Genomic DNA, 19,978 nt, shown 5'->3' with positions numbered 1-19,978 from the left:
AGATCGATTTTAAGCCCTCGACGTTTCATCGATTCACCTTTGATCATTGGTAAGTCGATGAAATGACGACTTTTATGACGAGAAGATAAGAGACTCGGCTGGGGTGAGGTAATGCCTTTTTGCTAACAGGACAAGAGCAACCTTTAAGCCTCCCTGCATTCCGTCTTCCTCCTCCGTCTTGGAGTCATAACAGGACAAGAGCATGGCCACAACTCGTCCCAAAGCATCGATGAAGAGGAGGAGAGTCGAGGAGCGACTCAGCCGCTCCCCACATCAATTATCTTCCCGCGTTCAGACTCAGCAGCTGCCCACACGTCACGGCCTCAGCGACGCGTGGGGCGACATGTCCCCCCTCCCTCTTCTTGTCATGGACCTTCCGACGGCGACAAGAATGAATGTTCCTTGATGGGGAAGTAAGTAATGAGGGAGGGTGGGGAAAGTGAAGCAAGTGAAGGAAGGAAGCGATCGCTGGACTCCAGGTAGAATCCATTTCACCGGGCGGGGGGGGGGAGCTGTTGGGGGCGTCATCATCCGCCACGACGTGCACATCGCTTCTCATCCCCTTCCTTGGTCGACGGAGTCCGACGAACATGTGGCTCTCCCGAGGCCCACGCTCGCCTCTTTGACTTCGCTGCCTCTCTTCTCTCTGCTGTCGCTGCGACGTCCTTTTCATGTCTTTACCGACTGTGGAAGAAGGCTGTTGGCTTCGTTATGTTTCCCTATCAATGCCACCGATTCAATACCCTCCGGCATGGCATGCATGCGTTGGCCGATCCAATGCCACCGAGTGAAGCTCGAGTTGAATGGAATGGAGACACCATTCACACTCTACCAATTCACGCTCGATATGTATCTTAGTGATCGATAGCTCTAAAAGTTTGTACTACTAGGAAATGACTCCATCCGTATATTGCAAACCTAAATAAAGAATATATATTATATAAATATTTTTAATCAAACATAAGAGAGAAGAAAAATAAATACAGCAATTCGGTGATTAATAAGTAATCCTAAAAAATTATAATATTATTAGCAAAGGAATCAATACCTACGAATAAACCCTAAAGAAAGAGCAGAAGAAGGAGAGTGATCTTCTTCGATACCACGATAAGTATTTTGATTGGGACGACTAGTAATTCCAATAAATTTCCTCGCATTTATACTAATGTTGAGGTTTATTTCATAAAAATTCATATGAGAAAGTCATTCCAAGAAATTAGTGAAGTGTAATGTTTGATCATATAAACTATTTTCTCCATTAATTCTTCTTTTTTTTTCATCATTATGGGATGTTACAATCAAATTTTCAAATATCGGTCCAACTAAAATTCACTAATAAGATCTTAATTTGCCGTCTCGATCAAATGTGGTCTAATCAAAAGAAACCTCTTTTGTCAGTACACTTCTTTTTAGATCTGTTGTGAAACGGTGGACTTTCACACCTCCAAATACAATTCTTGGTTTACTTGGTGGGATATCCGAGGCTTTTGTTTCACGCTTCTTGAGAAGGGTGATGTATCGGGGCAATTCAACTTCCATTCCCATCAATCCTTGCTTTCATGGGGCCAACCACTCTTCATCCGCATGAACATTTCTCTAGGGTTTATCCATGACTTGTGATGACTTCCATGTCATTTAAGTCAAAATCAATCAAAGATATGATCTCCAACGCATGCAATGGCTACTAGGTGAAGTGACCAACACCAATTCCTTACCATGTACTAAAAACATGATCCTAATGAGAAGAATAAATGTGTCCGTATCGAGATGCCCTATATCGTCGTGACGTTATGTTCGACTCAAAAAGAGAGCTATAGATTTACGAACATTCTCGATTGGATGATCAATAATCTTAAAGCTTAACTTAGTTTATAACATCCTTCCATTATATGCAAGGTGGATTAGGTTGGACATACAAATTTATTATATATTATATATTTTTTATTCATGAATAATTAAATATAGTCTGCGAAGGATAAAATAAGGAATAATTATTTAAGATGCTATAGACATGTGCAAAGAGATAAGATAAAGAATATTAGCGATACTATAAGAGATGAATACGAACCGAAAAAGAATTTAAAAGTTTATAAATAAAGGTTTAAGATATTCTAACTTAACTAAGAATATTGTTTTATATAGATAAATGATCTATATATCTTACCCGAAATAGTCGAGACAATACAACTTGTTGATTTACATATATATGTTGCAAGTGGTTGTAAAGTTTCCTTGTAGAGAAACTACTGAGTTGTTCTTAGGAGAAAAGAACAAATCAATTATATCCTTGATTCTTCCTCTTGTGTCAATCTCATCTTATCTCGTAGACACATACTACAAAGATAAAGACAATGTTCCAAGTAGTATTTATATTCACATGATCCATTCAGTGATGGGAACATTTTTTTTTGTTTGCTTGTGTACATAAATAATACCATTCTGTGATATATTTTAGTGCTCCTAAAATGGCAAGCACATTTATAATGCATATACATTGTTCCAAACAAAATGATTAATTAATTATGTGCTAAAGACAACATGCATTAGAGCAAGATTCTCTAGGATTCATTATTAGATTCAATAATTTTTTGTTGGTAGGTATTAAGGATACTTAACTATTTGGGAGATTAGGTTCCCCTAGTATTGGAATGCTCTATTTAACAATCATTAATGTAGATGCATGAATCCAAAATGATGAAGCTGGACATCAAAATGTATTTGCACTAAAAAGGTTACCTAAAGGCAAATAAGAATAAGAGTAAGATTTACCATACAAGTTAAATTATGATGATGGTTAGGTACTGTCCATTCTCATAATTATTAGGTTTCAATAGATGTGCAAAAAATAGTTATCATGTCCTTTTTCATCATGATTTTTATACTTGTATTAATGCAATTAAGCATGAGAAATAGAGATGCAATTAAAGATTGTGATTGCTGGGATGCTTCATTGAAGTAAGCAAGATATGACATTGAAATTAGAACTAACTATTCAATATGATAAAAATAAATAAATAAATTTAGGTAGGAAAATATTAATTCAACTTCAATAATAATAACCAGATGGGCATTAATTAATTCATCAGTAATACAACTCTTCACCCAATAAAACCTGAAATCTTATGTTAATAGGGCATCAGAAACATTATCAACTACTTCTTAATTATGATTCCCTTAATTGAGTTTTTTTTTTTTATAATAAACACCACAAGTAATTTATTCTCAATTTCTCCATAAAATTAACTATTTGTAATATTAAAATCCCCCTCAAACTACAAACAAAAAATGTTTCTATAAAATAAAAAAAATCATATATATATATATAGAGGAAATTTTCTAAGGAATTTATTTATTTATTTATATATAATAAACTCCACTAGTAATTTAAGCTCAATTTGTCAGTAAAATTAAGTAATTAATTTCATTTTTTTTTCAATAATATTAAAATCCCCCCTCAAACTATAGACAAAATGGTGTTTCTGTGAAGGGAGAAATCAATAGAAAAAAATATACAAAAAGAAGTGTTTTTCTGAGGAATTTACTTATTTATTCTTGATTTCCACCACATCCATAGTAATGTAGTCGATTGCAGAGGAATCATGCGCATGCGATCACATCGATCAGTGATGCTAGCGACAAAAATAAAGCAATCACTCATCAATGACATCCAACGAGCAAAATCTTTTCACCCACATTCTTACTTATCCAACACAACGAAGACTACGGCACAGATGTTGATTCTGGAATTGACGACGGATTACGGGCGCCAATGGCGAGTGAGACAGCAAACGCACGGCAAGGAAACGCCTGAAATGGCAGCACTGCACTGCAACGCAGGCGATGAGCCAGCAGGAAGCAGCGCCTGCTTCAGGTGCAGTGCACGTCCAGCGCTCGCGGTATGGCGGACAGAAGCTGAGATAGATGCAGACGAATCGTTCGACGAAATGTGCATGCACACCAACGCGCGGTGAGTTCATTAACTCTCACAGGCGGTTTGCTCCGCCAGCGGACACGCGCACCGCGCAGCGTCACAACTCTCACCACCGCGTCGGAGCCGTTTCCGAACCCGCAATTAACTCGGCCCTCCTCGTCGTCCGAAACCCGGTCCGAACCCGCCCGTCACAGCCGTTGGATCTCGATCAGAGGGATGCCGTTGGCGTGATCCCGTGACCGGAGCGAGGGGTGATACCGTCATTTCGGCTCTCCCACAGTGACTTTATAGACCCCCCCCCCCCCGGTTCGTCCCCTCCGTTTCTCCCCCTCAGCCTTCTCACTCTGGCGTTCTCGATCTTGGTGAAGTCGCCATCAGTCGCTATCCGGGCTCCCCGCTGCGATCCTTTTCTTCCCCTGAGAAGGACGCCGACGTAATACTATTTATAAGAGAGAGAGAGAGAGATAACTTGGATTCAAAGATCTGTAATCTATCTATCGTTTCTCTTTTACTGCTGTTCTTTCTAGGTAAAATTAATTGTTCGGCGTTGAAGGTTGAGACAGAATCGGGGGACTCACTTTTGACTGCGGGCTCTGCTGTCGTCCCCAACAAAGTCAAACTCCTTTTTTATCACCTTCGTTGCAGTACGTCCTCTCTCTTTCTCTCTCTCTCTCTCGGTTTTAGTGCGTACAGGCGCTTCTCTTCTGTTTTAATCCTGGTGTCGGTTTTGGACTTCCTTTTCTTTTGATCTTTTACGATGATGAGATAGATAGATAGATAGAAAGAGAGAGAGAGAGAGAGAGAGAGAGAGTTGTGGGGGTCAAATGAACGAATTGCTGTAGTTGGTATTGTGTTTGTGAGGTGCCGTAGAGTCCACATTTCCGGTTTTTACATTGGGGTCGTCGTCTCCGCTGCTGACATTTCTGAAGCCCTTGCCGGGTTTGCTTCCGTGGTATTGTGTCCTTCTTCTGTCTCTAAGGACGATGCAGGGGGAGAGCCAAAGATCCAAATTTTCGCCCTTTTTTACGTTAAAAATGGGATTTTGAGGTTGGGATTGGAATTATTGGAGTGAGTCAGGGTTGTTAGGGTGATCGTAGGAGCAGCGGGGAAGAAGGGGAAGAGAAAGAAAGGCTTAGTTTCCTTCTCTTTCTTTCGACCCTTTATCGGGAAAGAGGGAGGCGGCATTCTTTTGCCGTAAAGCCAGTGCCGTTTTGCCTTCTCTGATCTCTCCATTTCCGCTGCTTTCCTTTATTTCGTACAGTATATTCATTATATCTGTCTTTTCTCCTTCTTTTACCATACTCGATATTGCTGCATCATTGAAATTGATTGAAATACCCAGAAAAATTTGATTCTGGGACGAGAAGGCGAAAGATCTGATCTCAGAGTGAAGATTATGAGAGCACAGCCAAGCAAGGAGGATCGACTCTGGAGGGACACAAGCAGCGAGAAAAAGGAAGGATCTTTGATGAGCTTTGGGGGCTTATCAGACGGCAGATCGGGCGCTCTACCCTACGGCAAGGCTGCCATGACTACCGGAGAGTTATCTCCGCCGGAATTCATCTCCCAGAGGCTCCCTAAACCCTCTTTCGTGTCTCCTGGCCTCTCCCTTGGCCTGGTAAAGAAGACCGATCCCTGTATCATGTTGCTTCTCGTCGGCTTTCGTTCCTGACTTCCCTTTCTTTGCGTCGTCGGACCAACCGTGGATGGACAGAGCGATACGAGCCGGATGGCGGCCGTCGGCGGTGGCAGTGACGTGGATTCGGCCAAAAGGAACAAGGAGGACGAGAACGATAGCCGATCGGAGAGCGACAACTTGGAAGCGATATCCGGAGACGACACCGATCAGGTGAATCCTCGCAAGAAGAAGCGATACCATCGACATACCCCGCTACAGATCCAGGAACTCGAAGCGTAAGTCCGATCCCTGAATCCTTCCCTGATCTTCTGTTGCTTTGTCTTTCTCCAAGTCGCCTCAATTTGGTTGCACTTTACGTGATGTAGCTTGTTCAAGGAGTGTCCTCACCCGGACGAGAAGCAAAGGCTGGAGCTCAGCAAGAGGCTCAACTTGGAGACCCGACAGGTCAAGTTCTGGTTCCAGAACAGACGCACCCAAATGAAGGTAGCAACCCTCTGGTGCCACGGAATTTCGTTTGGATCGTCGGATTCTGCTCTCGTTTTGAGTTCGCTGTTTTGATGAGGTGTAGACGCAAATCGAGCGTCACGAGAATTCGATCCTCCGGCAAGAGAACGATAAGCTGAGGGCGGAAAACATGGCGATCCGGGAAGCGGCGAGGAACCCGGTTTGCAACAGCTGCGGCGGCCCGGCGATGCTGGCCGACATCTCCATGGAAGAACAGCAGCTTAGAATCGAGAACGCCCGTCTCAAAGAAGAGCTCGATCGGGTTTGTGCTCTCGCCGGCAAGTTCCTTGGCAAGTCCATCTCTTCCTTGTCGGAACCCATCTCTCCGTCCATGCGGAGCTCGGTCTTGGAGCTCGGAGTCGGGAACAACGGCTTCCTTGGGTTCGGCTCTGTGGCTCCTACCATCTCCGCGGTGCCCGATTTCCTGCCGGGGATCGACAACCCACTGGGTAAGAACATGGACGCACTGCTGGGGAGCGAGAGGAGCATGCATTTGGAGCTAGCACTGGTTGCGATGGAGGAGCTCGTGAACATGGCGCAGATGGAGGAGCCGCTTTGGGTTCCGAGCTCGGATGGCGGCACGGAAACACTGAACCATGAGCAGTACCTCCGCACCTTTCGCCGGATCTCGGGGACGGGGATGCCGCCTGTGGGGTACGCTTCCGAGGCCTCAAGGCAGAAAGGGGTGGTGATCATCAACAGCCTCGCCCTTGTCGAGACCCTCATGGACGCCGTAAGCATGACCTTCTTCTCATCGAAGTAAATGGATGCTTCGTGCCACTGCAACCTGAAACCTTTGATCTTTCTCGCAGCGTCGCTGGGCTGACATGTTCCCATGTATCATCGCAAAAGCCACGACGATGGAAGTAATATCCGGTGGCGTGGGTGGAACCAGAGACGGCGCTCTTCAGCTTGTGAGCCGAAAAGCCTAACCCTTACTAGTTTGATGGATTCTGATACAAAGAGCCATTGGTTTCTGATCTCAAGGTTTTGCACATGGTTCAGATGCACGCGGAGTTGCAGGTTCTCTCCCCGTTGGTTGCAGTCCGGGAAGTGTACTTCCTCAGGTTCTGCAAGCAGCATGCTGAAGGCGTTTGGGCTGTGGTTGACGTCTCCGTGGACAGCATCAGAGCAAGCCTCTCTTCTGCGAGCTGCAGGAGGCTGCCTTCTGGCTGTGTGGTGCAAGACATGCCCAGTGGTTACTCCAAGGTAACCCTCTCTCTCTCTCGCTTATAATTTAGTGTGTATTCCTTCAGTATAGTATTAGTTTGGATGCTGCATGTCCCTCTGGAGTTGTTCGTGAGCGAGATTTTTGGCACTGTTCTTGCTATTTCGCTTCTCCCAGTCGATATCATATCCATCTTAGATGCCAAGTTACGTACTTTTCGAAGTTTGAATGCGTGAAGTCGAGGTCCTGCACGAATAATAAATGAGAATTATGAAAGCAATAGATATCTTAAGATGGCATCCCCAACCCCCCGACGAATTAACATGATGGACTGAGGAAGGTACATGATGTGCATGATTAAGTAGGGCGGCATGGAGGCGGAGCTCTCATTGTTTTGGAACGGCTGTGGTGTGTAGGTGACTTGGGTGGAACACGCGGAGTACGAGGAGGACCAAGTGCATCAGCTGTATCGCCCGCTGCTCCGCTCCGGTCTGGCGTTCGGTGCCGGACGCTGGGTAGCCACCCTCCAGCGCCAGTGCGAGGGCCTCGCCATCCTCATGTCCTCCGCCATCACCGCCCGCGACGAGACTGGTAATGAATCGGCCGCGCGCGCTCCATCTCTGATACGTAATTGGATTCATTCATTCATCCTCACGGACGGTTTGTTGGATTCGAACTGGATAGAGACGATCACGGCGAGCGGGAGGAGGAGCATGCTGAAGCTGGCGCAGCGGATGACCAACGCCTTCTGCGCCGGGGTGTGCACGTCGTCCGCGCAGGAGTGGAGCAAGCTGGCGACGGAGAACGTGGGGGAGGAGGTGCGGGTGATGACGAGGATGAGCGTGAACGAGCCGGGGGAGCCGGCGGGCGTGGTGCTGAGCGCGGCGACGTCGGTGTGGATCCCCGTGTCCCCCACACGGCTCTTCGACTTCCTTCGCGAAGCCAGCTTCCGCAGCAAGTGGGACATCCTCTCCAACGGCGGGCCGATGTACGAGATGGCGCACATCGCCAAAGGCCAGGACGCAGGCAACGCCGTCTCCCTCCTCCGCGCCAGCGTACGATACCCCCTTCCCTCTTCCTCGCCACCCTTAACCCTCCTCAACCTTCACACCATGCTGATACTGCTGACGCGCAGGCCGCGAGCTCCAACCAAACCAGCATGCTGATACTGCAGGAGACCTGCACCGACGCGTCCGGCGCCATGGTGGTGTACGCGCCGGTGGACATCCCAGCCATGCACCTCGTCATGAGCGGCGGCGACTCCGCCTACGTCGCCCTCCTCCCCTCCGGCTTCGCCATCCTTCCCGACCGTTCCGTCGAGCCGCACCGGACCAGCGGCAGCCTCGGCTCGCTGCTGACCGTGGGGTTCCAGATCCTGGTGAACAGCCAGCCGACGGCAAAGCTGACGATGGAGTCGGTGGAGACCGTCAACGGCCTCATCTCCTGCACCGTCCAGAAGATCAAGGCTGCACTCCAGTGCGACGACTGAATCCCGCCCACCCCCGTGTACAACCCGTGAAGAGACGGAGAAATAAACAGAGGCCGAGTCAAGAACGAACCGCGCGTGCGTGTGGCACATCCTTTGCTATGTGATAGAAGATGAAGTAATCACACCCAGCAGGTTTGTCTTTTAACACCGAGCAACGGTGGTGGTTCGGGCATTGACTCCGTCTCCAAATCTGTGTCCAGTGATCGACAGCCGCCTCCGCATACATTGTGGTGACATACGTACTATGTTATTCAGTAGTGCTTTGGTATATATGTTGTCGTCGTCATCGAGCGACTCACGTAGATTGCCTGCCCATCAGCAGCTCAGTATTGCTTGTTTTTGTGGTCTTACATTTCCATGCTCGATCCCTGCGCTATCTTGCTCTCTGCTGCGTGTTGCTCCGCTGGAGACGATGGCCCATCTAGCTTGGCCATGCCACGCACAGAGAGACAGAGAGAGAGGTGGATGCTGGCAGCCAGCGGAGCGCATTAATGCCGCGGTCTGCAGCCCTGCTCCAATTTAATGCTGTTCACGATGGTAGTCTGCTCGGGCGAGGAGTTCTTTGTTGCCTTCTATCCTGGATCACTGTGGGGAGGTCAGCTGCCATGGCACGGATAAGACATCCAGCCGTGGAGTGTCTGTGAGAAGAGTTCGCCTACACTTTAATGGATCACGTCCCTACCTTTGCTTCTCATGGACCACTCCAACTTTAATCGATGGAATGGATTGTTGCGTATCTCAATGCATTTCTGAAACCAACATTAAGGGAATAGCTGTGCTTCTTTACTAGCATTACAAAGAATTTGACATCCAATCAAACATCAACGCTTGGAGGTAAAAAAAGAAGAAAGCAATCCACGGCGCCATTATGGTAAAGTAAAATCAATGAGGGTCGCTTCAATTGTCGCATCACCAGCAACTCAAAATGCAATAATTATCGTCACTGTTCATATCCATGTCATATAAGCAGGCCACATTCTCGATCCCCCAACGCATCGAAACAGTGCTGATCGCTCAACCTTTCACGGCACGATCATAACACCGACTGAGTTGATCTTTGTCATTCCCAAAACTCTTCATCGCACCCTCCGATGATGCTGTCTGTACTACTCCAAGGATCTTCGTAAAGGAGCTTTACATGCACGAGAGGCATGTGACCGTTGCTGTGGCGATTTCACGTGAGACTGCTTCCCACCCACCTCTCACATGCCATGCATCAAAAGCCATGCAAGAAGTACGTACCTGACGTGGGAAAGACCATCACGGTTGGATCATACTTTTTGACAGTGGAAATCATCATCCTCAACGCCTCGACTCCTCTGTTTGGATTGGATCAAAGCAGCAGTTTTGTCGTTCCCACTCCTGCGATCGAACAAGAAGCCAACTCTCATTAAAGAAGAGGGTGTTTTTGATTGACTATATGTATATATTTGGAAGGACTTGTACATCGCTGGTCTTCTTCTATGATGGACAAACACTAAAATGTAGAATCGGATTAGATCGACTTGCCTTGACATATACATAGTACGATGGAAACGAGACAAACACATCGCAATTTGAACTGCAGTGTCTTGCGAACGATGACGTCTTTGGTTGGGAGTAACTAGGTTTGGCCCAACCCATTTACTTGAGTGTGTTCTTTTGAGCGTCGCGCGCTCGCCGCCACCTCCGTCTACACCATCTCTTCATCCTCCTCTATCGCCGCGGCTTCCTTCATGCACATTGGAAGCATCAGCTCTACGGCGTAGGAAGCGACCGCGCCGTCGTCTGGCCGGCATTCTCCGCGGCCGGAGGCGATGGGGAAGGTGCCATCACCGCGAACGAAGCTTTTGGGTGGACGAACGGATGGTGGGTTCGCTCGGTGCAAGGTGATGAACCAAATAATAGCAATTTAGACAGGCAATAAGGACCTCAAATCACCATACTATTACAAATCGGAAGTAATGATTCGTCCATATTGTATAACTGAGAATGAGTTGCGTTAACAATGGAGAACATTTTACATTATCGGTGCACATTTTTATTAGCTGATAACACCAGAATTATTAGCACTAAACATCTCAAATGGCTCTAAAGACAAAAAATAAGCGCACCAAAGCTTGACGGTTTCTAATTAACAGTTTCAGATGTCTCAGAATTCAAGATTGGGATGGTCGATAACCATAAGGATTATTGCTCGCCCATTTCCATTGATCTCTGCACATTTCTTCTACGCCATACTTGGCACTGCAAGCAACACTTGCACAATGAGTCGTGTAGGAACATGAACAATATACATTCCGCCGTAAGGACAGAAGTGTACGTAGGCAACACGCAAGAACTCCTGAATGCGATATCATTCACACATACCTCCAACCTAGTTCTTTTTTCGCTCGCTCTGTCGATGCGAAGACAGCAGTCGCATCACCTGATCTCCGAGGGCAAAACTTTACCGGTATTTTCTGAAAATTATGAAGATGGTAAACAGAAGGGTCAGTTGTGTTACTTGATTATTCACAGGAAAATATGCCAGAACAAACCTTTCCGGATGCCTTTTCAAATGCTGCAACCATTTCAAGAACAGATGTGCCATATCCGGTTCCCAGGTTGTAAGCAACACAGCCAACATCCTCTGTGGCAAAAAGCTTCTGAAGAGCTGCTATATGACCGTCAGCTAAATCCATGACGTGAATGTAATCACGAATCTGTTACGGAGAACATACACAGAACTATCAATTCGAGTTTCTCAGAGAACTCCTTGTATCAATATCAAACAATGAACCGAACAACAAAAATATTAACCAAACATTCGAAAACCAAGTGCTCAATAATGCATAGAGGAGAGGACACAAAAAAAAACAAATGATAGCTACATTAGGGAAATGAATTTGATGGCCGATGGATAATAATAGTTCTTGCCCTAAAAAAGGTTAAATGATTGCAAATTATATACAGTGATGAATTCAATGACAATAAAAGTATGCAGTTACCAAAAATTCATAAACTAGGAACATACATATCAGATCATACCACATAGACCTGTTGGAAGATGATAAGTTGATGTCTCAATTCAATATGTAACATGCGTAGTTCTAGTTTTCTTTAAAAGAACTTCTATAAGTGTAAAGTAAGGCATAAATAACCAGATTAATTCTCGAAATAGAATTCTGTATATTGCAACTAGTGTTGCATGGGGAAAGAGCATGTCTGATCATAGCTAGTGTTAACATTCATGAACCTAAGAAAAGGATAAAATAATAATATAGATATTAAGTCTTTAAAAGTAATACCTCATTCAGAAAAAAATACCAAAAACAACTCATGGGGCATTGAGTAATTTTGCACTACAAGCTTTTGAAAAAGCCAGCATGCAAACTGTCATATAAGTATCGCTTATCTAAATCAGGATACTGGCAGTCATCAATGACCTTTACTAGATGTTTTAAGAAAGACAGATTTGTAGGGATCATCAGATATTTATTTCCATTTCACAGAAGACTTCTTCTATTGTGCATATAACAATTATTCAAATAAGATGTCACGGATCTGTCAAAATAATTGTGATTGATAAACTACATGTGTGTGCAACTATAATACGGATATTGTTACCATTGTCATCGAGACACATGATCTTTGGTAATAATTATAATAGCCATTGCCAGAAATGCTACACAAAACAAAACAAAGCTGAGTGGTAGTGAGGGTATTGTTTTACTCTGAACATAAGTTGAAAACCGTAATGTAATATAATGCCAGAAACAGATGCACTTACTGCACTGCCGTCTTTCGTTGGATACTCGTAACCATATACATTTAGTTCAGGCAACCTTCCTACAGCAACTTGCTGGATGTAAGGCATTAGATTATTTGGTATACCAATGGGATCTTCACCAATTTGGCCACTCTCATGAGCACCAACAGGGTTGAAATATCTCAACAGTATGATTCTCCAGTCTGGGTCAGCCTTTTGAATATCACGAGCTATCTCTTCAAGAAAAAGCTATTACACAAAATAGTAATGCTAAGTCAGAAGCTTAACAATCGACAGGAGCAAATAATTTACATTCATAAGTCTCGGACATTGAACTGTTAGAACACTAGTCATCAGATTGTACTGCTCCCAAACAATTGGCACTTACCTTAGTCCTACCATATGGATTCATTGCTCTCGGTTCAAAATCCTCAACGCATGGTATTTTTTCAGGTTGACCATAGACAGTAGCTGACGATGAAAATACCACCTAGTCGCACAAAATAGTTTAGCTTACATCAATGAAAAATCAAGGATGCAACATATGAACAGAGTTGAATTAGTAAAAGTACAGAGCACAAAACTTATTGATATAAGCCAAATCTTAATACCTAAAAACCAAAAAATGAAATTTAAAATTTGAATAGAAGAACCAAGCCACGAGTTTTCACAAGTTTTTCTATCACATACATGACATGATAAAGCATATTACTTGGAAGTGAGGTGGTAAATTAAGATGGAATCAAGTCGAAGCAAAAGAAGAACGGCCTAAGAAAGCAAAACACCAATAAGTTGATGAACCAAACCTTTTTACAACCATACTTCGCCATGTGCTCATACAAATTTATTGTGCCAATCAAATTGTTGTTGTAATAAAGGCTAGGCTTTGCCACACTCTCACCAACAGCCTTTAACCCAGCAAAATGGATCACCGCATCGTATCTGCGAAACAGTCATAATTTATGTCGAGAACAAAAAGAGATTTGCAAGCAACCAGTAGCTGCTAAAATGGTAATGCAAAATAACCAAACAGGACCTTGGAAATAACAGTAAACGTAAGAATGCTCAAATGGAAAATACACCAAAACATGAATTGCAGATGCAAGCATACCAAGTTTCTTCTGCATGTATATCAATTCAAAAGCCTAACTTTAAGAAAATTTGCTAATCACTTGTGAGGTGTCCCTCGTAATATGAGGAGATGTGGGATGACAAGGCCACAAATCCTCTGAGATCCCTCATATCTTACGGATACATGAACTGCCTTAATTTTGATGTTCAGATTACAAACTTATCCTCGTATATGCATGCATCTGTGTGCACATCTTTTTCTTTCCCAAAATCTATCTTCACCATGATTGTTACTTGCCTTCCGCTACATCACAACAAACCAACGTACTTGTAGATAGATTGCTGCTAAACTCCGCATCGGTAAATGAAACAGGAATCACTTGGAAGCCCCATTCGTGAATCATCAAGAAAGAAACATGTACAGTAATAATAGTAAAAGACAACAGCATAAAGAAAGTAGGGCTTGAAATCTGCAGAGAGTAGAAGATCCCCACTTGGTGTCGGAGAAAACTTTCTCCAGGTCTTCGTTGTTCCTCAGATCTCCCTGTTCGCAAAACCAGGGTGCATACCGAAGTTAGAACACGAGCGGCGGATAGAGAGGAGCAGGAACAATACGGGGGAATCAGAGAAAGATAGATTACGATGAAGAAGCGGAGGTTCTGGGAGAGCTTGGGGCCCGCGAGGAGGCGGACGCGGTCGACGGCCTCAGGCACAGAGTTGTCGAGGTTGTCGATGATGGTGACGAGGAAACCCTCCTTGAGGAGCTGGAGCACGGTGTGCGTCCCGATGAAGCCAGCGCCTCCCGTCACGAGGACGCTCCTCTGCCGCTGCTGACTCTGCTCCATGGGAGAGGGGATCGAGGAGGAGGAGCGACACACGTATCGAGGGAGGGAAAGGCCGAGGGATTTATGGGCATCTGTGAGAGAGGATAAACATGATTGCACTCGCGGAGTAACGGACAGAAGCAGTTGCTAGGTGGAACGGGGAAGTTTAACTCCAATTCGAAACTCATTTTTCTACTCGTGAACCATTGTCCGGACACTATAGCGGGTTCCATGTATTTCTATCCAATCCAACAACGGTACGAGATACGGGTAGCACAGTTGGAGTAGATAATGTTGTTCTGTGTTCATACCATTCTCGCGCGGTTCCGTCCAGCTGTGAAGTGACGACAAGGGGGATCTTTTCCAGTTCCTTCAGGAACCGGTAACCTCCAAAGCGTCCATCATAACCGTCGACTGCCACTCCGCTCGCATCTCGTCCATTCAAATCGCTTTGGTTGTGAGATGTGACTTGGAGGGGATCGTCGTCATTCGAAATGGGATGCGGGTACGGCACCGTATGGCGGTTATATTTACGTGGGCCCTCACTTGTGCGCTCGGTGGGTTGGGATCTGCACACAGAGAATATTTGATATTAATTAATAGTTAACTTATTAGATGGATTATCGCATAGCACATTTATGGCAGATGATAAGTATTAGTAGCAGTAGAGTCATTATAATGACGAAATTGGAACCACATGAAGCTGTCACGTGCTGAAGTTTTAGAGATTTGATACAGATAATCTTTAGATTCAATGTTGTCAAAGTTGACACGTCGATTGTTTCGAGGGAATAGTAATATATTGATATAATGACTCATTTTGGGAAATTGAGATATGTTAAGCATAGTTCGATCAACTGAATACTGACTGACTATATCTAAAAAGAAATATTCGCTTATTAAATCTAAAAAGAAATATTCGCTTATTAAAGTGATCAAGTTTTACATTTGATGATAGTCGCAAAATAATACTAGTAGCATCAGAAAAAAAAAAATTATAAATTAAATTTGAATACTCGGGGGGAGTAAGGGAAAGACGATCAACCCGAATTATTTAATTTATTTTTGATGAAAAATATATCTATTTTATTTTATTAGATTAGAAAAAGTTTGATCCATACTCTATTTGAGTTAGGTTTATACATCATCCATTCAATTCATAAGCATCAAAGTGTCTAATTTACATTTTAACAGACAAAACATACAAGATAAAAGTATTAAGTGCTTGATAATATTAAACATATATTCTCGCACATAATAGATTTACTCAAAATATAAGTATTAAGTGCTTGATAATATTAAATTATATAAAGCACCTTCTCGTGCATAATACATCCTTTTATGACATAAGCATTAGAAAGCATGATGGTATAATTGCACAAAGCATCTCACATGTACAATGCCTTAAGTCCAAAATATACATATCAAAACTAAGGAAAATATCTCTATATATATGATTAGCCTTGATCACAGTTTGATTCGAACTGAAATCGTACCGATTCGATAGTTCCAAACCCAATCGTAACCAAGCTCGGGTAATTTCAGTTTTGGTATTATATATATAATTTAAAAAATTATAAAATGGAACCGAGATCGAAGTCAGAATCATCGATTCCAAAATCATCCGATTCCCAAGATTTATGAACTGAAGCCGAAAATGGAATTGGGTCTACCCATGATTCTGATCCACCACACTCACCATATAATCTACTCAATCAAATCAGTTAAATCATCTTGACAGGACTCATCGTTATATGAATAAAGTTTTATGATCATGATCATCGATCATTTAAACTATTATGATTAATTCATGTCTAAAATAATTATTATATTTTTAAAAAATATAACATATAAATTCTTTCCGTCAAGATTAATATAACAAATATTAGAGTCTATGTGACATGCTAACTCACAATGAATCATTAGTATAATGACACATGTAATTTAAATTTAAAAAATAATTAAGATCTATTTTAACTCATGTAGTTTTTGTCATTGACCACTTAAGTCTTTATGATTTATTTATGCCTAAAATAACCTATACATTTTTAAAAACATAGTGTATAAGTCTCTCCCGTCAAGTCTGAGTTAACAGACGTTAGACTTTGTATACATAACATGTTGACTCACAGTAAATTATAAATATAATAATAAATATAATTAAAGTTTAAAAAATGATTAAGATCTATATTGTTGAGGAAGAGGAAGCGATGGAGGCCGTAACGACAAACGAAGACAAAGATAAAGGTAAAAGAGGCTGGAGGCAGAAGTGAGGGAAAACTAGACCACCACCACGTCGTAGGTGTGGTGGATGAGGGAGTAAGAGAGGATGAAAATGGGAGGCGATGAGGACGAAGATGCCTAGGAGGAGGAAGAGAGACTACGAGACCACTACGTACATAGTGTCGGATTGATCGACGCACATCCACTTGAGGCATGACTGAAAGCTCATAAGCTCATCGTCAACACTACAGAAGCTGCGTGCGAACGATGCCTTACTAGGCAGTAGCGACTTGGTGCTATTGCTGGTGGTCGCTTCTGCTTGAAAATCACGGATCGACATCTCATGTGGAACGAAAAACAAAAACAAAAACAAAACTAGATTTTCCAAAGTGAAGTAATTTGTTGTTGTGCGACGATTGGTGCGCAAGAAAATCATAAAATCGAAAATCGCACATATCATGTGAGAAGTATTACTTAGAGAGATTATATATCCTTGAAATTTCCATAGGAGAGGATGAAGGAGAACTCGCATACTTCTCTCTAGCGATGATCTACACGATAGGCGCAGTGATGATGCACCTCAAATCGCTATGGGATATCTCTCTCTATGCACACTACAAGGTTTCCGAAGCCAAGGAGGAGGAGAGAAGGTTAAGGAGAATAGGAGGGGTGACCCCTAGAAGTTCTAGCATATGAACTGGGAGGTTTCTCCTATTTATAAAGGTGCATGCAGGTTAACCCATTAATGAATCATATTCTTATTGGATATTGGATCTCTATCCAATTACCTAATCTTATTGGATCTTATCTATAGGATACAAACTAGGGGCTCCGTGGATATCTCAGATCTACACATCTACTCGTTGCACCATTCGTTATATGTGTGTGACTCTCTAGGCCCAATATCGAGTTGGCTGCGAGTCGATATTGTCAGAACTCATTCTAACTTAGAACTCCTTCTAATACAGTGAAGTATTATCTCTATAATAATTTACTCGATTTATCGATTATGGACGTATTATGCCATTATGCCATAGTTCCCAAACGATACAGGGGATTTAATCGATCAAACATGTTTATCCTTAGTTACCATGTATCTATAATCCCTCATCTATCTAATATCCTAGAGATCGCATATTGGGCATGGTAATGTCAAGCCCATACGAAATCCTGTCCGAGTCTCGCTTTAATCAGATTCTCTCGGAGAACTCTTTCTCTCTCAATCCGAATAACCCTAGTAAGAGATTTTGTCTAAGCGAGCATACATGAGATATGTCTCTTGCAATACCGAGAGTGATGATCTTTTGTTAATACTCAATTACCTTCGTAATGTTGGCTATCATTCCCAAAAATCGGTTATAGCAGATCTAAAACTTTTAAACCTGTAAGTACGACATCAAAGAATGAAGTACTCATACAAGATATCTTTGATGTCTCAAGTTTAAGGGTCAGACATACAACTAAGACTACTGAATGACTATCTGACATTAAGCATCATTAACCATCCGTCATTTTGTAAGTGGATCAATCAGTGAACTCATTCTCCAATGAGCACATGCACTGTACCTTTAGTATCCTCACACGAGCGACTATGAGACCATTCGCCTTTATTATATGGATGAGTATACAGTGCATCAGTCTATCCGGTTATCTCGATATCATTCTCGAGTAACCTATGATCGAGATGATTTAGAGTCTGTGTTTAAAGGTGAATCAGTTTCATTATCATGATCTTATCATAATCTGATTCCTGTTGCGGAGATCCAAGGACATCACAATATACATCCATATAATATGTGATAAAATATCAGTAATAATAAGCAAAGAGATTTGTAACATGTCACAGGTGTCATCACTCACGTGATTGGCTTATAAGGCATCTATAACTAACAACTTCCACGATGATGTCTCCACTCGCCATTGATGGAGGTCTCAAATTTTTTTTAAAACTTAAATTACATGTGTCATTGTATTAATGATTTATTATGAGTGAGCATGTTATGTAAGTAGATTCTAATATCTATTAACTCAGACTTGATGAGAGCAGCTTATATGTTACATTTTATAAAATATATGAGTTATTTTAGACATGAATAAATCATAAGAGCTTAACTGGTCCATGACCAAAATTATATGTGCTAAAATAGATCTTAATATTTTTTTTAAAACTTAAATTATACTTGTTATTATATTAATAGTTTATTGTGAGTCAACATACTACGTAAGTAGACTCTAACATCTATTAACTACAGGAGGGATCTATATGTCACGTTTTTTAAAATGTATGGGTTAAGTAAATTATAAGGACTTAAGTAATCTATGACTAAGATCATAGGAGCTAAAATTGACCTTAACCCATAAATAAATAGATAGACATGTTAGCGTAGCAATAGAGCATCTTAAGCTACCAAAGATATGGCAGCCATCTCAAGCCCTTTCCGCATGGATTCTCTGAGTTGACCGAACGTCTATCGGCATGGATATCACACAAATTTATGTCCTCAAACAACCCCCAGCCTCTTGCAATGCAAGCACCGCATGGCTCTGGAGTCATAGATCAATCTTGAAATCTCCCTAACAAGCCTCCGAAATGGTAACTTCCTCTTGATGAGAAGTTGTGTGCTCTTTTGATACTTCCAAGTCCCAGGGTGATAGCAGCGACGAGGCTTCTTCACTCCGCCAATGGTAGGAGCAGACTTGCGGGCAACCTTGGTAGCAAGTTGTTTCTTGGGAGCCTTCCCTCCCATATGGACTTACGAACCATCTACTTGGGACGAGCCATCTTTGGCTCTCGTCTTTCTCCTTCTCATCCGACGAAGTTTTGAAGCCGAAAACGTCCCTAGCTTTGAACGTTTGATTCACCTTTAACTATGCAATGAATCTCCCTAGCATAATTATTTGATATCTCGCATGCATATTACATATGACTAGAACATAAACATTAAAGCTATCATAATTGTACAAAACATCTCATCATGCATGATGTATCCATGTAAGACATAAGTATCAGAACAGGACACTTGATGTGCATTAATTAGACAAAATAATTTTTACAATCTGTATTATATTTGTTCAAAATATGAGTATCAAGAATAATAGAGATATTTAGAGCATCATCTAATCAATTTTTTTTATAGGCAATACCTATTAAAAATCAATAATAGACATTATCCTCGGGTATGAATAAGTCTTTACCTTAAAGTTAATCTTTGTAAATTTGGACTCAAATGCTCTCGTATCCTATTTAGCCCATATATGATAACATGCTAAATATGCATCCCACACCAACTAGACATATTCACTGACATCCAATCTTTCGACAACAATTATTAAACAATATTATTTCAAATTTACCAAAGGAGTACTAAACACTAAAATTATTTACGAGTTTTTTTCACC

General features: G+C 42.4%; 2 protein-coding genes across 6 annotated transcripts; one reads left to right on the top strand and one right to left on the bottom strand.

The window, feature by feature from the left end:
• The first annotated feature begins 4,252 nt into the window (after window positions 1-4,252).
• On the top strand, window positions 4,253-9,033 carry LOC103994053 (homeobox-leucine zipper protein ROC5-like). Of its 5 annotated transcripts, XM_065137101.1 has the most exons (11): window positions 4,253-4,364; window positions 4,459-4,575; window positions 5,274-5,549; window positions 5,646-5,845; window positions 5,936-6,053; window positions 6,139-6,807; window positions 6,887-6,988; window positions 7,080-7,283; window positions 7,659-7,833; window positions 7,927-8,297; window positions 8,378-9,033. In XM_065137101.1, exons 3-11 carry the CDS (start codon window positions 5,328-5,330, stop codon window positions 8,729-8,731), a joined length of 2,415 nt encoding a protein of 804 aa, XP_064993173.1. In that variant the 5' UTR covers window positions 4,253-4,364; window positions 4,459-4,575; window positions 5,274-5,327; the 3' UTR covers window positions 8,732-9,033. The 5 variants fall into 5 exon arrangements, with proteins under 5 accessions (XP_064993173.1, XP_064993172.1, XP_064993171.1 ...); XM_065137100.1 differs by lacking the exons at window positions 4,253-4,364; window positions 4,459-4,575 and adding an exon at window positions 4,736-4,883; XM_065137099.1 differs by lacking the exons at window positions 4,253-4,364; window positions 4,459-4,575 and adding an exon at window positions 4,824-5,125.
• A 1,787-nt stretch (window positions 9,034-10,820) lies between these two features.
• Window positions 10,821-14,394, bottom strand: LOC135628696 (bifunctional UDP-glucose 4-epimerase and UDP-xylose 4-epimerase 1-like). Its single transcript, XM_065135523.1, has 8 exons — window positions 14,174-14,394; window positions 14,027-14,076; window positions 13,268-13,403; window positions 12,850-12,951; window positions 12,483-12,710; window positions 11,251-11,415; window positions 11,081-11,172; window positions 10,821-10,957 (listed from the first exon to the last, which is right to left on the bottom strand). Exons 1-8 carry the CDS (start codon window positions 14,375-14,377, stop codon window positions 10,870-10,872), a joined length of 1,065 nt encoding a protein of 354 aa, XP_064991595.1. The 5' UTR covers window positions 14,378-14,394; the 3' UTR covers window positions 10,821-10,869.
• Between the last annotated feature and the right edge of the window lie 5,584 nt (window positions 14,395-19,978).

Source organism: Musa acuminata, chromosome BXJ3-1 (genome assembly GCF_036884655.1).
Source record: "Musa acuminata AAA Group cultivar baxijiao chromosome BXJ3-1, Cavendish_Baxijiao_AAA, whole genome shotgun sequence".
Taxonomy (NCBI): Eukaryota; Viridiplantae; Streptophyta; class Magnoliopsida; order Zingiberales; family Musaceae; genus Musa; species Musa acuminata.
Note: the sequence above shows the minus strand (reverse complement) of the source record. Positions and strands in the feature narration are given on the sequence as shown.

Coding starts and splice junctions, on each gene's coding strand:
- LOC103994053 (XM_065137101.1), top strand. CDS start 5,328: ATGAGAGCACAGCCAAGCAAGGAGGATCGACTCTGGAGGGACACAAGC. Junction 5,846..5,935: donor CAGATCCAGGAACTCGAAGC/GTAAGTCCGATC, acceptor TACGTGATGTAG/CTTGTTCAAGGAGTGTCCTC. Junction 8,298..8,377: donor TCTCCCTCCTCCGCGCCAGC/GTACGATACCCC, acceptor GCTGACGCGCAG/GCCGCGAGCTCCAACCAAAC.
- LOC135628696 (XM_065135523.1), bottom strand. CDS start 14,377: ATGGAGCAGAGTCAGCAGCGGCAGAGGAGCGTCCTCGTGACGGGAGGC. Junction 13,404..14,026: donor AAAGTTTTCTCCGACACCAA/GTGGGGATCTTC, acceptor ACTGTTTCGCAG/ATACGATGCGGTGATCCATT. Junction 12,711..12,849: donor ATCCATATGGTAGGACTAAG/GTAAGTGCCAAT, acceptor TTTGTGTAATAG/CTTTTTCTTGAAGAGATAGC.